This window comes from Aythya ferina, assembly GCF_964211825.1.
Source record: "Aythya ferina genome assembly, chromosome: 27".
NCBI classification, from domain to species: domain Eukaryota; kingdom Metazoa; phylum Chordata; class Aves; order Anseriformes; family Anatidae; genus Aythya; species Aythya ferina.
The window spans coordinates 2,516,458-2,534,243 of record NC_140310.1 but is presented as its reverse complement, the minus strand read 5'-3'; the positions used below and the strand labels follow the sequence as shown (position 1 = coordinate 2,534,243).

The window sequence follows — 17,786 nt, the reverse complement described above, 5'->3', positions numbered from 1 at the left end:
GCTAGAACCTGGGAGTCAGACTGACGCACAGCTTCATCAGCACCATAAATCCACCACGCTGCCGCCAGCGTTCTCAGGCATTTTCAGGTGTTTGCAACCCAAGAGCCCAAATATGTTTATGCTAAATATTAAGGGCATGACTTGGCTGTGTACACATAGGCTCCTGACTCTGCTTCATGCCTGTCCTGCTTAAAACTACGGCCAAGCAGCAATCGGTGGTGACAGTGAGTTCAGCCTTGAAATGAGCTTGCAAGTGCAAGCAGCAGCTGAGCTGCAGGAGCCCGGCATCGGGCAGCCTAGAGCTCCGCTCTGCAGATGCGAGCAGTTCTGGATGAGAAGACAGGCTGACACAAGTGTGCCTGTGCTCGTTCAGCTGGCTACACCAACCCTGTTTTAATTAGTAATAACTGCGATGACTCCCAGACAGCTCTCAGAAATGGTGCCCTTCCCAAAGGCCAATGCAGATATAAACTCTGTTCTAAGATCTGGCAATTTTTCCGTGATAAAAAATAAATAAATCCCATACCCTACAGGGGTTTCTGTCCTGGGGGATGCTCGTAGTGGGGAACCACGCAGGCGCGTGCACATGGAGCAGAGCAGGGGAGAGAATGAGACTCCGGAGTGGATCATCTGGTCTCTCACCTCAATGAGCAGCAGCAGACTCTTAGTCAAAAGAAAGCTTTTATATGTTTCATTATTGTTAAACATCTGAGACAAACCAACACTGACATCGCATAGATACTTCCCATTCCTGCCAGCGCATTAGGTTTGTGCTATATTACCCAGGATCTTCCCTACCACCTCCAAAATGCCTGGGGAAAATAACATTAAGAGATTAAAAGAAAAGCTATTGCTTAATATTAGAATGAAATACATCCAAACTCACATGCTGTTTATGTAATAATAATTACAGCTAGGAGAGCCCCAAGTCCTTAAACAGGTTTATCTTCCTAAATGAATTTGGCCCATAAACTCTTTTAGTAATCTCATTCCCAGCCTTGTATTGTTAATAAAAAGCATTACATACAACATAATCAAGAATGGTTCAGGAAGAAGGCTGAACGCAGGCTTAGACCAGGGTTTGAAGTTCCAATTCTGAGGTAGAAAGCAAACCAAACGCCCCTAAGGCATGGTACACTGCTGAGATGATGTTTGTTGCAGACCTCATCAATACAGTATCAGAATGATGCACAGGGCTTGTGGAGACGCTCTTTGCCTGCTCTCTCCTGCCCTGTGCATATCCGAATTTGGCAGACTCTGAAGTGGGACACGGACCCCAGAGCTCTGAAGTTCTTCCACATGCTTGCTCTCATGCCCTGGAGGTGCCCGTCTCTGCAGGCTCAGCTCCCCCAGACAAGCCATGCTTCATGGTACCTAGCTGCCTCTCCTAAAAGACATCCAGAGAAAATGGTTTCCCACGTCAAACTGTGCAAAATTCAAAAGGCAAGCAGGGCTACAGACAAAGACCTGGGAGAAATACAGGGGGATGAGAAAAAGACAGACATCCTTGATTCTGACTTATAAAAACCGGGAGTATTTTCAGAGGAAAGGGGGAGTTTTTATCATGTAATTAAACGTTCGGTGTTTTCAGCCATAGCTGACCTACGGATGGCTGCATTTCATCACCACTTCACTCCCATCTGCCTCTCCTCCGTTCCAGTCTGGTCCCCGGGACTTTACTGGCACAGAGAGAACAGAACAAATGCATTGTCTACCTTAGTTTGCACTAAAGACACCTAAATCCTTCACAGTTCTTTAAGGGGGCCTGGACATATTTGCAGCCAGGCATCCATCTGATCTAGTTTGCTCTGGGCTGACTCCGAGACATCTTGAAAATTTAATGTAATTGGAAAGGCAGGAGGTGTTGCTCCGTGATGAAATGTCATGATTGCACTGGAGACAATGACACTGCAAACACCGTCCTAAAGGATGCCTTTGTTTTCCCTTCCATAAAAAAGGGTGGGGAGGCAGGAAAAGAGAAAAGAAACATGATTTGTGTCAGATGATCAGTTTGATGTCCCCTTCTGAAAAATGTTTTGTTAGAAGGAGAAGTCAATTAATTTGATCCTTCCCTTGGTGTGCTCTGGGTGAACACAAATTTATTCAGGTAGAAAGACCTCTGACAGATGATGTGCTAGCAAAAATTCTCAAGGCTTTTGGGCTTGATTTAAGATAGGTCTAAATGCAGTTGCTGCCGATGAAAGAGGAGCCTGCGTAAAGGACACACTTCAGTACTCGTGTTATATAAACGTCTCTCCAGACAAATGAGAGCAGGAATCATCTTGTGGCTGAAGCATGGGGAGAACAAGGGCAGAAAGGATTTGGGGTCAGCCTGTGACTCTGTCACTACCCCTCCAGAGGACATCTGGTAAATATCTTAAATACACTGGGCCTCCACTTGCAAGGCAGGAGATGTTTTCTCACTGATTTGGATCAGAGCTCTTCAGAGCAGGGACTGAAAAAACCTAAAACACGTCCAGAGATATCCTGAGCTTTGACAGTCATACGACGATACCATTGACGATCTGCAAAGAGCTCTGTAGGGGAAGACACAAATCTTGAAATAATTGCTTGGGTGCATCTATCTAAATAAAACCAGTGCTGCCGGGCATCACTCAATTTTGTCCTCTGTGCTTTAAAATGGATTTGAGCATAGCTTCATGGCTTGGGAAACTGAGGCAGATGCTCAGAGATTTGTTCCCACTGAGCACAAATTAAGGGTAGACACAGACGGAGCACTGGTCCATCATGGATGTGCTGTTGCCTTCAGGGGGCAGTGGTGACCTGGTTCAGGAACGGCACGGCGACCAACCCCAGGCCGCTCGGTCCATCGGCTCACAGACACCAATGTGCTGGATGGCAAATGGCGTTTATTGTCGAGTCACATGGCATTATATACCCGAGGCCCATAGCGTCACTTCCGCTTGCTTACATCACAGACCACACACTACTGTCCATCAAGGGACGGGCTCCACCTTTCCGTACAGCGCGACATCTTCCGGCCGCCAGACCCTAACTACCCACATTTCCCCCCTCCCTATGCACAACCAAATTAGCTAAAATATAACAATCTTAAGACGTAGACATCATAACTTAAATAAAAAACATAAGGCACAATAACCAGGAGAAAACTAGGAGGTAACTGGTAACCCTGAGTAAATACACTCTTAAGGTAGTTGTTGGTGTTCTACCAACATAATGTTAACTTTCTCTAACCAGCTTTTAACAAACAACACAAGCTTATTTAGTATACAAGGTCCAAAGATAAGATCATACAAAGGCATCACAGCCCCCCACCCACGGAGGCCACTTCGCTGTCGTCTGGGTTCTGCCAGTGTGGAACTCTCAGGCTTAGACAGGACGCTTGCTGACTTATTGTCTTCTCTTGTCACTGGGGTATACAGATTACGGGGGTGTCCGATGATCCATTCCTGTGAACAGAAACTCAGTTTTCATTAGTTTTATTCTGAGTCACGGTCGGGTCACTGCACCGAACTGGCGCCAGCGCCCGATCCACCGTGATCTGGCAGATAGTAGGCGAGTTGATCATTCCTTGAGGCAGCATTTTCCACTGGAAGTTGGGGCGTTGGCTGTTTGGAGCTTCTCTGGCCGCACGAGTTGCCATAACTTCATGGGCCCACAGGCCCTGGGCTTGCGCCCGGGGGGTGATCACTGTTGGGTCCACACCCATTAGCCGCTGCACGCTAGAGCCATATAGTGGGTGATCTGCCCCAGTAACTTGGGCCAGTTGTCTCATACAGTTGTCCTCCCATTCTTGTTTAAAAGTGATCATCCCCCCCCCCCGTCAAAGATCAGTCTACAAGTTTGTTTTATATCAAACAGGAGCATATCGTCTCCCCTGAAAACACCATCTATGAGGGTGGAGACCATTGCAGAATGAAGCCCTTTATCTGCAATGGCTTTAACAATCGCTTGTACATCCTTAGGGTTTATTGGTGAGTGAACCCTCTGCCCCCCATCTGTCACCCAGACCAGGAATGCTAGCATGGCCGGAAGAGCCCAGTCGGTGCATGCAATCTTTATTTTCCTCCAATACGTGAGAGGAATTTCTCCCCCTCACGGTGCTGCTTTATTTCGGATGGGGATATTTTTGCTATCTGTCCCCATTTCCTCCTCCGAATTTGAATCGGTATCTGATCCGGACTTGGAGCTCGACTGACTGCTCCCCTCCGAGTCCCGGTACCCTCCCGTCGAGTTCGGGCCCTGCCCCCCACCCCTTTGGGCAGGCCGCTCTCTCCCTCGTGGCTCGTCCCGCCGCCTTCTCTGCGAGGCGTTTGCCCCACCAGAGCGTTTTTTCGGATGGCCGTTCCGATCGGCTCTCTGCCCCTCTCTCGCGCTTCTACCTCCTCCCCGGTCGTCCCCACAGCCGTTCTCTTTCTCCCATTTCCACGTGTTAGTAAAACCTAGCACTTCATCCCCGTTCCCGCCGGAGGTTTCTTCACCCAACTCTTCATCTTCTAGTTCGGCGCCGTACTGGGGCGCACATGGCGGTGGTCTCTCCCAGATTTCCTCAGACTCTGGTTCCCCACCGGCACCCCTGGCTTCCTCAGCTAAGCCACCCCATAGCTTCCACAACTTTGATACGACCTTCACAAGGGTTTCCATCTTCCTTGTTGGTCCGGGAGCGTCCTCCCCGCCGGGCTGGTCCTGCCACTCCGGCCGCCATTCACCCGAATCCAGGAGTTTTCCTTTCCGTACAGCGCAACATCTTCCGGCCGCCAGACCCTAACTACCCACAATGGTGCTCAGTGAAATACCTCAGATTTCACCCAGTCCGGAGGCGTGCTGAATTTACTGAAAAAAGCATAGAAACACTGAAGTAAATTTGTACTTGCTTTAAAATGTACAAATTTCTCCAGCTAGAGCACTTGTATTACTGAAGTGTCTGAGAATGTCACAAACATTTATTATGTCATCCTTTCTAACCCATGATTTCCTCCGCTTGACTTTGTGCTCCTTAAAAACATGGTAAGAGATAGTCCTTGCCTAAAGAATTCATACATGAGACATTCAAAAGGAGCGAGAGAATATTAATATTTTATACTTTATACAGACTATTCTATCCACAAAGAAAGAAAATGTCTGTTCACAATTAAGAGCAGGGCAGGAGTTCAGGACTGTGTTACTGACTATGCTAAAGATTTTGAGCAATCGGTTTTCCCTCTGAATGCCTCCTTCACCCCTATTGTACCCTCTTCTGCAAGGATGCGGTGTGAATTAAAAGCTTTGAGTTGCTGCACTGAAATGTGAAATGTTATTTATTGTATTAATGCTTTTGCCTTTGACCATTACTGCAATCTTGTCTTGTCAAAGCTAACCCTGAAGATATACACTGTGTTGTATATTTATGCGAGGGTAACAGCATGTGCCAGAGACAGACTGGAGGTCTACAGTATGGCCATATTGTCTACAGAGCATAAAAAGAGAGATCTAGACCCAAGGCAGATGTCTTTGGGTTCCACAATTTCAGATTTTTATGGTTAACTAACAGCGCTCATAATGAGCTTGTTATTTCTGCGTATCAAAATTATTCTACCACTTTAGCAGATGATGTAGCACATTAATTTTTATTTCCAAAATCAAGGCCTCCGTTCTGTGAGAAGGCATGGAGAGAGTATGGAAAATTGCAGTCCCAGCCAACAGCAAACTTTCGATCCAAGCGGACTGCACGCAGTATTTGAAGTAGCCGGAGTTCACCTGTAGACTTCTGACGCCCTTCTAAATGCAAAAAGAAGGCTGACCCACATGGGTCTATCTGTTGGTTATCTGACTGGCATGAGCTCATGAGCTCCTGGTGTTTCTATTCAATAGCTTCTATTTATCCTGAGAAACATTTGCTGTTAAAAGAAAAAACAAAAGAGCCAAAGCCTTTCATCGGAAGGGCTCTCTCCTTGCCGAAGCACGGCTTGAAGAAGATGCTCACCATATGCTTTAGACTGAAAGGCACTCAGAGTGTTACTGACACTTGAACCATAGTTTCCTCTGACTCACTCCTGACTCTAGAAGTTGGCAATTTCGACACAATTTCAATGAAAAAGAGCCTAGATTTTTCTAAGTTAATAGGATGAAGTTCAACTGAATTAAACAACAAAAGACAGTGCCTCCCTGCCCCAAATTCAGGTAAAAATTTGGCTAAATCACATAGCTTTATAGTCCCTAGGATGAAGGTTGTGTCACTGTAAGTAGTTGCTGTTGCCTTTGATGCCACTGATCTAGGAAACTTGAATGAAACAATTAAAATGATCATCTCTTTTGTCTCTTGGAGCCCCATTCAGAGCCATGTGTTTGCTGCTCAGACCTGCTTTGTACCTGATCAATATTATATGCTCTATATTTTAATTAAGTGGGAAATAGATTTCATTTATTACATATTATATATGATATTATATATATATACATACATGCATTATATATATATTTTATTAAGAGGGAAACACTTTGTTTCCCACCTACCAAGTGTAGTATTCAATGGTTGAAATCCCATAGCCTGCCAAAATAGCTGTCAATTTCCCCTCTTTCCTCAGCAAACTCCAGGAAGAAGGGGTGCTTGGTGAAACTCCTCTGACGTTAAGAAAGAAACCAAACGAGGACTAGTGTGTTACAGAGTGCAAGCGATGCAAGCAGTCCATACAATTTTAATCCCTAGCTCCCATCAGAGAGAACAATCAAGATCATGGGGCAAGACAAGAATGAATTTTAATGACAGATGACATAAAAAAAACCTATTGTATGAGCCAAAAAAGGATGCATGTCACTTATGTAAGTCTGCAGAGAGATAGTAATCTTGTTTCTCCATTTCACAGCTGAATTAATGCACTCCACCAGTTTCATACATGCCTAAAATCACAGTTTTAGCCCTGAATAACTTTTATCTGCAGCCTCTGCAGCCAAAGCCAACTGTACAATCATCAGATTTATTTGGGCTAGTCCTGATGCCCTGCTGGATATAGCTCAGGCACGGGGTTTCTCTGATAAGAGGGGCTTTTCCGTAAGACTTGATACTTCCCTTCAGAGCCTTTTGCAAACATTTGTGAATTAAGTTTGATAACAGCTGTGTGAGGTGAGAAAGTATTATTTCTGTGCTCGTTTTCAAAGGGGGAATATGCCCAGGCAGTAAAGCTCTGATAGCTCTGATCCTACTTTCTGTTGCCTTATTAGATATGTGGGCACTTTTGGGGATCAGGACATAGCTACCTTGCTCCAGGCCACTGAAGAACTATGATTATAGCTCAGCATGCCAGCTCCTGGCCCTATAGCTAAAGCCCTGAATGACCCCATCCCTCCCTCAAAGCATTTCATTACTGCAGCAAATCTCCAGTACTGGTTTCCTGTCTTCCCACCCAGTGACCCTACTCCTTTGTCCTCCCCGTAGCCCCAAGTCCTTATATATTGTTGTAGACTCGCATCTACATGTTGTGATCCTCCTGCTCATTCTGGAAATGAATTGGTTCCTCAGGAAATCCAACACGAGATCTGCTTGCCTAGGAAAAATCCCTGAAAGACTCTTCCTTCAGGTTCTCCTTTCTCCAAGTCCGATAACCTGGTGCCTTCCTTTGCCTCCCCTGGCTCTTTCACAGCATCTACAAGAGGGCACCTTCCCAAAACCAAGGAGCTGAGCTCCTGGGACAGCTCCTCCTCCTCCTGGTAGCAAGGAGCTGTTTGGTTCGGGCCAAAAGGCTGCTCTGCCTTGCAGGGTTTCTCACAGCTGGCATTAATCACTTCTTCCTGGCCCATCTCCTGATTACCTTCACCTTCCAGCATCTGATGTAGGTGCCTAATTCAGGTTGCTCAAAGCCCTGCGTAAGGCACGAGCTAATTTCTTCAAGAAGGCTGCCCAAAGTCCCATTCAGGTTTGCATCTCTTTTTCACAAGGAAACATTGAAAAAATAAAAAATATAAAAGGTAGATAACGAGAAGTGACTAAGTGCAGCTTGGAGTTAACACTTGACAGCTGAGCCATTGACACTGACAGAGTGCGTGCTCCCAGCCCCTTCCCAGTATCAGATGTGTCAGTCTAAACGTTAAACGTGGTTTAGACATTTAAGCCATGGCCTAAACCTAAAAACATTGTCAGTGAGAGAAGTCAATTGGGCATACTTTGGGGAAACAGGGGCTCTTAGGTGCTTCTTCTAGCTTCAACATGGTGAGCACAGGGGGCATTGGTAATGCCACGGCTACCCACGTCTAGGATGCGATGCCCAAGCTGCAGGCAAGGTCTGCACTAAATATTGAGGCTGCAGTTTGGGGTCTCAACTCTCTGGGCATGGTGCCCACAGACGTTGTGACAAAACACAGCAAACAGAGCAAATAAAGAGTCAATGCAGCAAAAGGGCACGGCACTCCAGCTAGCGGCTGGGGAGCACAGGAGCTTCAGGATTTTCTTAACATCAGGCAGGACTGCAGAGCAACCACGGCACGGATCCCCCGACCCCATTTTAACGCCTTAACAACAAAGCCATTTCCCTTCCTCCATACAGCCATCAGGCATTATCCTTCAGGCGATGTCATTTACTGCTCTTGGTCTTTACTCGGTTAATGCTGCTGTTTTCCAATTACTATCCCATCTGCTCCGGCTGGTTCATTTGTGCAGGCATGGCCGTGACCTCCTGAACCCCTCTCGTCTGGGCAGCTCTGCTCTGGCAGATCCCGACTCTCAAAACCAATTCTTCTCAGGTCAGGAATTCAGAGGACTAATTACAGAGGGCACATAAGCCAAAGGGCCACGTGTACTGTCACAAGCATTTCTTTGTCAAACAGTAAATGGCTGCTGCAAGTCATCAGTGTATTCCTGCTGTCTCGTCCAGGGATGCTTACAGGGAGGGAATAGACAAATCTAATGAATTCAAACAACGCCGCTTTTCCAAAGTCTGAACCCAAATTTTGCATGACCCAATTGGCCTGTGGAAGTCAGAGATGAAGTTCAAAGGCAGACCTGAGGCCTTTTACTAGATGCCATTATACATTTGTGCTGTAGAGAAGCAGGCCTTCTGATTAAAATCCCCATTTGTAAAGCAGAGAAAAATTTGGATCTACTGCCAGCCGTGCTGCCCATCCTCGTTGTCACACACATCTGTGCAGCTTGCTCCGTGCCAATTTTGTACGCCTCTACTGCCAGGGGCTGACGTGGGACCAGGTCACTAGGCAGTACTGAAAGGTAGATAAATAATATTGAACGATTGATAGAGCTTTGGATCAGCCATGCTGGAGGTTCAGAAATCCAGGAGAAGGTGGTAGGTGGATGGCGCGATTTAAGAAACCCACGAGCTTTCGGTGCATCTACAGCACTGATGATTTCGAGTCACGGGTTTGAAGTTCATCTGTTCCATTTTCACCTGGTTTATGCAGCTGGGTTCGCAATGCCTCTCAAGTCTCCTTTCATCCGTTATATTTCTTCCCTTGCTTTTCACTAAGAAGTAATAAACTCCCTTAAAGTGACAAGGGTACCGGAGTTTGTCTGGAAAGAGGCTCATCCAGGACTGACAAATGTTCTCAGCCTTCGTGTACCTTGTCCAGTGCCTCAATGAATTCACATCATCAATTGCCCAGTACTCCAGCCTGATAACAAGTGCCTAATCCAGAAGAAATGCTCCTCTGACATACTTTTGACAGCACCTAACCGTACTGGCTCATAGAAATGATGGAGAAGATCTCTCAGAGCTGGCTTTCTATAGCCTATCCTTCTGACAATGAGAGAATGCTCTCAAGAGCGTACTTTATATCATCGCCTGGTGCAAATCTCATGGGAAGCCATTTCAGCCCTCGCTTCTTTGAGAGCTTCCTCAGTAATACAACCTAATTCTTTTGTTTACTGTCATCTCATCAGTGCTCTGTATGTTCTCCCTCCTGAAAGTTGCATCTGGTGGTATTTGGAGCCTTCAGATTTATAGGCTGCCATCAGATGATGTGGAAACAGAAGCTCAAGGAAAAGCAATAACATCGCATCCATTCCTAGATATTTATTTTCCTGCACTAGCCGAACTCAGTATCCATGAGATCTCAGGTCCATGATAAATTTATCACAGCTTACCAGCCTTGGTTGAGCCACGCTGAGCAGAAAGGACACCAGAGACCTGAGTGTTGCCCTCAACATCAGACCTAAGTGATGCGACGAGTTTTGCATCTGAATTTCACTCTCTGATGGCAGAGATGGTTTCCTCCTTCAGTCTCGCTGTGTTAAGCCTACTGCACTGCATCTTCAGCAGCTGTCCAGCCCCTGAGACCTGTGCTCATGTGCCCAGCCCACTCATTGCCCCAGACAGTGCATTTCCATTCCTTACCATAGCAAGCAGCCCTTAGGAAGGATATTTCCCAAATGCTTTTCCAGGAAACCACAAGTCTGTTGTCATACCAAGCAAGTGTTTTTTTTTTTTTTTTTTTTCTTTTTCCCAAACTTCAGAGACACAAAAGTCCTATTTAGAGTTAGAGACACACCAGACATAAGGCGACTGCCTAAAATAACCAGCAGCTAACACAGGACGTTCTCAGTCATAGCAAGGCTTCCCGCAACATGCTTTGGGCTGCAGAGATTAGCCTTTCTCCCGCTGACATCCCATGACTGTCTTCTGAAGGCTTTTTCTTTTGATGAAAGGATAACACCTACAGCCGTGTATATCATTGTTCTTTTTAAGAAAGATCTAGTGTAATTTTTTTTTTTTTTTGGGTGAGGGAGCTGTCCCTGGCTTTCTGTCACATCAGATGGATGTGAGAGAGTGAAGCACGTCTGACATGCACGGCGCAGGGTGCTGACAGCTTGGGTGGCAGAGAGCGTGCCAGCCGGAGAGCGAGCCTGGAGGCCAGGGCCTGTTCTCAGCTCCACCTCTGAGCACCGATGCCAACTGCAAGCGAGCTCCTCCAGCTCTGTTCCCTCTCCTGCCTCTTGCCTGCCTGCTGTATTTAGCTGAAGCTTTGCAGGGCAGGAGCCCTTCCCTCTCGGGGGTGCCAGACACAGGGGTGGAGACGCAGAGCTGCTGGGTGCTACATTGCAGCACGCTTTCTGAATGCTTTTTCCCTGCCTCTCTGTCTGACAAAGGACTGATGGCATCCCCTTTGCTACCTGGCAGCAGCACCTGCTTCTGATGAGGAGTAAGCACTGCCTTATCCATATTTCGGATCCAGTATTTCGGCCCTCATTCTCACTTGCCACCATTCTGCAAGCCACCCCGCCTTCCCCAACCTGTGCTCCCCTTCCCTCTCACCTCTTGTCTGCTGATGCTGAATGCTCCTGTGGTTCTCTGCCCATTTCTGCAGCACAGCGGGGTCTATTTGTTCTTGGAGCATCTCAGCCCGTTGCTCACAACATCTTTCTTCTCCACATCCACAATCCAGTTACCAATAACACCAAACAACAAGAGCTATCTGGTTCTTCACAAGAACCAGAAATTCGGCTCTTGGATATCCCAGCACTTCACCATGAAGAGCATTAACTTATTTTCTTCTCTCTCTCTATATATATATTTTGTAAACATGTGATCATACAAGAGAGGATTTACTTCCTAAGGCCTTCCTAGTGCAGAACTAGAGAGCAATCAGTTCACTGGGACATGTTTAATATTCCAGAATCATGTCTGAAGTCCACTGCACACTGCAAGTTTTTCTCAAATTACACTTATTGGAAAACCAACTTTCTCTTGCACTCAACCTAACAAATGACATAGTGTGCACAGAAAATAAATACACATATAAAAAAATTGTGAACCACGTCAGAAAGCCCACGGTATTCTATCTTAAATCTCTCCCTTTGACAGACAGTGGATTAAACAGAAAATGAGTTACATCTCCCCAAACCATATAAATGTGAGTCCCACATTGCAAGGTAGCATGACAAATAGCTGCTGATACATAAGAATAAAAATAAACCATGTCTGAGATCAGTGCCGGCATCGCTGCTTGTATCTGCCATGAAAATCAACTCAAAACCTTGGGATGAGAATTTGAAGTGCATGGTTTCGCTGGCATAAAAACTATGAAACCTTAAGGAATAAATAAATAAAAATAAATAAATAAAAAGATTGAAAAGGTGTTTCATCGAAAATAATCTTTGACTCTGGCCAAACAGTTAAGAAAAAGAGTGTTGGTTCTACTGTTTCCAAAGGAAGATATTCCCAGGAAGAAAAGAAAATAAACAAAGGTATTGCCAGAAGCACACGTGATCTATATGCAGATGACAGTAATTCTAAAAGGACTCCTGGACTTCTTTTAAAGCATTTCAAAACGCACCCTGTATCTCCAAATTATGCAAAGGCAGGGTTGGAGTTGTTTTTCTTGAACAACAAAGGGATACAATGAAAAATCTTGTCACCCTGCTATAGAAATATTAAACTAAAACCTAAGTCTCCTAAATTTAGCCCTTCTTATCTAAGCATCCAGAGAGAATGTTAGTGCATCCCATTAATAAAGGTCTCCATCTTTTTGACTGGTCACCAGAGCACAAAAATTTGTGACAATGCCAGCAAGCCAGGAGTCTGAAATTGAGTTGGGAGGTCTGTTTTCATCTGTGGGTTTGCACAACTACTGATCAATGTGGTAAATCCTACTTCCCAAACTGCTCCAAGATGATATCCAAAAGACTTTGGAACTAGCTTGATTTGAGATATCACATAAGAATTGCTTTGAAAGTGTCCATCAGAGGCGTGTGCACCAATGTTAGTCCAATATCCTATATGCTCCAATCCAGCACCAACCCTCTGCTTATGCTGATCTCTAACATTAGAAACACCAGAAAAGGATTTGGCCAAGTTTTCTTGTCATCCATTTACGTGAAATATACTCATTTTCTATGTGGACTAAAATACCTGCAGTACCCAGCAGCAGAACTTTAAATGATTTTAGGGTTGTTGCTGGTGGCTTTTTTCTTTACTGACAAGGCAGGCCTCTGATGCAGAAAGCAGTGTGACACAACAGGCAGTCGCACAGTGGGCTTTACCACCACTCTCCGGCCACTAGAAATCGTTTTTTCTTAATTCCATGTCATCTTCCCTCTTCTAATCTTCTTTGACAGGTGTTAGCTAAATGCAAGAGCAGGAAAAAAGACAGTTTTCACTGTTGGAAAGATCCGTCATGAGCATTTCAGCCTTCTCGTAGTGTGACTTCGCACATGCCACTTGCTGCTGCTCTGCTGCTTTGGCAGCTCGGTCCTGACCAGAGGAAGGACCAAAAGCAGCATTTGACACTTTGCAGGATCAAGCACACCCAAGTACCACATCTCGTTTAGTCGGATATTTCTAGCACATTAGAGCACAAGGAACTTTGCCAGCCTGTGTGAGCTTCGACACCACACACGTCTGCAGACATCTCGGGGTGACACTTTCTGTGTGGCAGGCTCGAGGCTGTTGTGCCCAGGATGACTTGTGATTTGCTAGACAACGCTGTACTCACCTAAAATCCCAAATTCCCTTCTTTCTGAAGAGTGGATCCTCTTACACTTGGCAAGCAACTCTTCCCAAAGGCACGAGGAAGGTTTTGAGTACTGAGGATGAAGCCCCAGGCAGGGCTAGGATTCCTCCAAGTGGAAGACATCTCATCATACCTGAGTTCATTGGTGACTAGCTTTTCACCAGCAGAAGATTGCAGTATGTGTGTGATCTGGGAAGATTTTGAGGCACACGGAGACATTTTGGCTGCATGTGGCTTGATATTTCTTCTGTGTAGCAGCAGGCCTCCATGCCCTACCTATAAACAACGAAAAACACTTGAACGTTTCAGCTGGCTCAAAGGCAGAGGAACTAGTGAAGTACTTACGGGTACCGTAGGCACAGCATAATTATCCAACAAGTTACAGGAGGGCATCCTTCTTCCCCTGAATAATTAAGACACTTTCCATTTCTGAGAGCAGGACATGGGATCTGGGGAGAAATGTTTGGAGGCAGCATAGCAAATCCTCTGTTTCTCATTCTCCTCTGTTATTGCAATCTCCTCTTGCTATCTATCTGGGGATGCTGCTAAATGAAAAGGTTTATGACAGCTCTTCAGCACTCAATCATATAAAACACTCTCTAAAAGACGTTCAGTAAGTTAAAGGAACTGCCAGCACATTTTTTTGTTTTTTGAATCATAGATTGGGATTTTCACAGAAGTAAAGAAAGTTTACATGCCTAAATTCTATTGGATATCAATGGGATTTGGGTTCCTTGCTTCCCTAACTTTCTGCAAAAATCCCCATCTTACTCTGGATTTGCATTTCATCTGAGGAAGGAATAAGCTTGCAGTTAATGCATGAAAATAAGGTTAAGAATATTTCTAAATGAGCAGGGATTTTAAAGCCAATGAGTCGCACCAATGCAGCTGAGAGCAGAATTTATGTAAGCCTTTTTTTCTCCCAAAATAAAATGAAGTTTCTGATACAGAAAGAGAAAGCTAACATTTATATTGAGCTTACTCTCTGGCAGAGACTGTTTTTGTCTGAGCAAAAATAACTCTTTTGGAGCAAACTCTACTCCCACGTCAGCTACTGTGAAACTCCAGGGATTTCAGAGCGGTTCCTTTGGATTTAGCTGGATTCTCTTGCCCTGATCCTTGATGATGAATGGAGGAATTTAACATTCCTGGGAAAAAGATGGCCTCTACACAAGGCTGCCTCCAGGAACTCTGCTGCCCTCCACATGCTCAGGAATGATCAGCCAAACCAGCTGCACGCACTCAGCAACACCAACCGCTGCTCGCAGTTTTAGTGAAAATAGCAACCTCCTGAGAAACTTCTGCTTTGAAAACAAGATGTAGGGTGGATGAAGCAACTCAGTACAGAGAGTGTTTCCATGAAACAAGCTGCACAAGAGGCTACTGATTTCAGCATCAAGAATAAAAATTAAATAAAATAAAATACAGGAGGATTTCTGATTAATTTTAAACAAAAGACAGAGTAATCATGGCTTTCTTCTCTCTACAGACAGGTCTTTTGGGGCCTCAATTCTTCTCTCACATTTACACTTGTATAAACCTTGAGTAATTTTTTCTTTAAGCCGCTATTTAATCTGTAGTTTTTTTCCAGGAAGAGGATCTGATCTACAGAAAACCTAAATCAATACCAGCTGGCTTTAGGTCAAAGAATTTGGACCTCAAGCATAAAGTATACCTGTCAGCTAGATATATACAGACATATATCACAGCCTGCATGAAAATTACCTCTTATTCCCCCATGGCAACTAGTGGCTAAGTAAAATATAATTAATTATTGTATCTTTCTGGCCTTTGATAACAAAGGTAATCAAGTCAAGCATTTATTTTTGCTCAGCTTTGCAATAACTACTTAATTGAAAAAGCAAAATTCCTCTCTCCATTTCTTCTCTGCATGGACGAGTTCATTTGCCCAGAAAGGGACGTGCCGGGAACTGTTCCACCGAACACAATCAACTGCAAAAGAGACAACCAGGACTGCCACAAATCTATAAAGCAGCCTTCCCTTCTGATCTGTCATTCACCTCCCAGTTGCTCCCACTCTCACATCTAACATGTCGGTGAGAGAGATGCTAAATTAACTTCATCATCTTTGAAAGGCACAGAACTTCGAAGGCCTGTCAGATGAGGAAGGTATTAAAAGCGGTGCCTTGGTCAAATCCCTAAGATCTCCCCTCCATCCAGACTAAACCTTTCTTTTTTATTGGAGAAAGAAAAAAAAAAAAAGTAACATCTGCTCCTATCAAAACACTTTCAAAAGAAAAAGTCAGATGTTTGTATCCAGATACTACTGTGAGGCTGCAACTCTCCCAGTAACACAATTAAGCTCAGTATCCTTTCTACAGGTTAGGTATTTTTACAGATTTAAACTGCTATTACTCATGAAATATCTCAGAAATATGCCCTGATGATTATTATACAAGCCAAGGACTTGAATGACTGCAGTTTTGGTTACTGCCATGCCAAGAACTTCCCCTGTCAATTAGGAAAAGTCTTCCAGCGATACACAAGTGCGCAGTCATTTGCCTTTCAGCAGAGCCCTTCTCCTCTCCAGCATGGGGATAATAACTTCTGCCTACGTCAGATGGTTATTTGGAGGAAAAACACACTGAAGCAATGTGCTCTGCAAAAGACTGGCTGGATAATGGCTACATAAATATCTATGTCAGATTTTTTTTTTCCAGTCCCGCTCAGTGATTTGAACATGATCCACTGGATTATGCGAGCGTACAACTGACGGCCGTGAATCTTTGTGGTCTAGCTTTGCCTCTGTCTCCCACAGAAGCACACGAGGGACTCAATTTGGCCTTTTATCCTGAAACGCGGGTAGCTGTATTTTATGGCTCTTGTTTCCCTTCCCAGTCAGGAGTGGGAGTCTGAGGGGGGAAAGGGAGTTAGCACCTGGCATTGCCAAGTCCAGCACGCCATGTGCCAAGAGGAAAAATTTATTTTGTTGACGATTGTTTCTGACTTCCACTTCCCCCAACTGGCTGGAGATGCAATTTTCGGATCTGCCTGAGGCTATCCTCTCTGTTTAGAGAAACAACAATAAAATCCCCAGTACAAACTTAACTGCTATATGCGAGCATGTTCTGGGAGCTCACATTACTTGCAACTAACACCATTTTAGGGAGCTCATTGACTAATTATTTTCAGAAGCTAGCGAGGTTCATTAGATAAAACAGACAGCTCTAATGAAGTTTCGGAAGCTGCTTACGCAACATTCAGAAAGGGGAAAGAACATCACAGACAACTATGAGCCTGTTTCTGGAGAGCTAAGACGAAGCTTGAATTTATTCTGACTTCATAAACATTTTCAAATTTTACTGAGAGAGCTGTGCAAGGCCCAGCGAGCTGGCACGGGGCTGGATCTTCACAGAGCAGCTGAGGTTGGAAGGGAACCTCTGGATGTCATTTGGTGCAACCCTCCCAGCTCAAAGCAGGGTTAAACCTCTGTGTGGCCATACACTGTGCATGCTCCCTACATCTACATCTTCCTTTGTACTTCAGAGGGGTCTCAGCAGCACTGAGGAAAGGGGAATAATCATCTGTCACCCACCTCTGCCTCTCTAATCAGGCTTCAGGGTGCAGTGAGTGCAGCTGGTTTCCCCAGCAAGCAATCCTGAGGCAGTTTCTGTCAGGAAGAGGAAAAGTCTCATAGCAAACTCATTTTCTGCACACCAGGGCCAGGGAGCTCAATTTCACATCCTCTCATCTGCCGGGTGGCCACGGTGCACGAGATGCTTAACCATCACGAGTGGAATAGGACTCAAAGAAGATTCCAGAAAGATTACTGTCTGCTTGGGCTGTTTTCACTGTATATTTCCACAAGCCCATTAGTCACCATCACAATTCCCATGCCTTTGGAGATATCCATATTTTAGCGCATTATCTAATTCACAGAGGTCTATTGATTCCCAGCTTTGCTCTGAAGGGCAGTGACTCATCTTTCAGTGCACACAATAGAAGAGCTGCTAATAAAAAAAACATTTAACATTTAGAGCCAGAGTATCTGGATGAGAAATGCTCCTACACTGCAGACATCCAGGCTTCGTGAGCTGGATTCAGAATCTGATGGCTTTTTTCTCCCTCCCTGATGTGGAATACGCGAATGCTCCCGATGTGCTCATTTTCTAGGGAGCTGAATTGGCCCTGGGTATGGAGCCTCCCGGATTAACTGACAATCATCCGATGTAATGCATGACCTCAGCCAGCTTATAGGAACTTTGCACTTGTGTGCATGCACTGGGGAGGGATGAAAGGGTTTCTGGAGAGGGAAGTTCAGCCCTGCCCACAAAAGGACACGACCACACCGTTTGTTATCGTCTCCAAGCCTTCACACCGGGATCTGAACAAGGCTGAAGAAATGCACAGCC

At 45.1% G+C, this 17,786-nt stretch overlaps 2 protein-coding genes across 2 annotated transcripts in view; both read right to left on the bottom strand.

The window, feature by feature from the left end:
* LOC311424346 (uncharacterized protein) overlaps window positions 1–17,786 on the bottom strand; it is a 187,773-nt gene that overhangs the window by 6,632 nt on the left and 163,355 nt on the right. The gene's annotated exons all lie outside the window — the stretch shown is intronic.
* LOC311424385 (uncharacterized protein) lies at window positions 3,820–12,858 on the bottom strand. The gene is made up of 2 exons (XM_084499475.1): window positions 12,813–12,858; window positions 3,820–4,815 (listed from the first exon to the last, which is right to left on the bottom strand). Exon 2 carries the CDS (start codon window positions 4,624–4,626, stop codon window positions 4,078–4,080), a length of 549 nt encoding a protein of 182 aa, XP_084355601.1. The 5' UTR covers window positions 4,627–4,815; window positions 12,813–12,858; the 3' UTR covers window positions 3,820–4,077.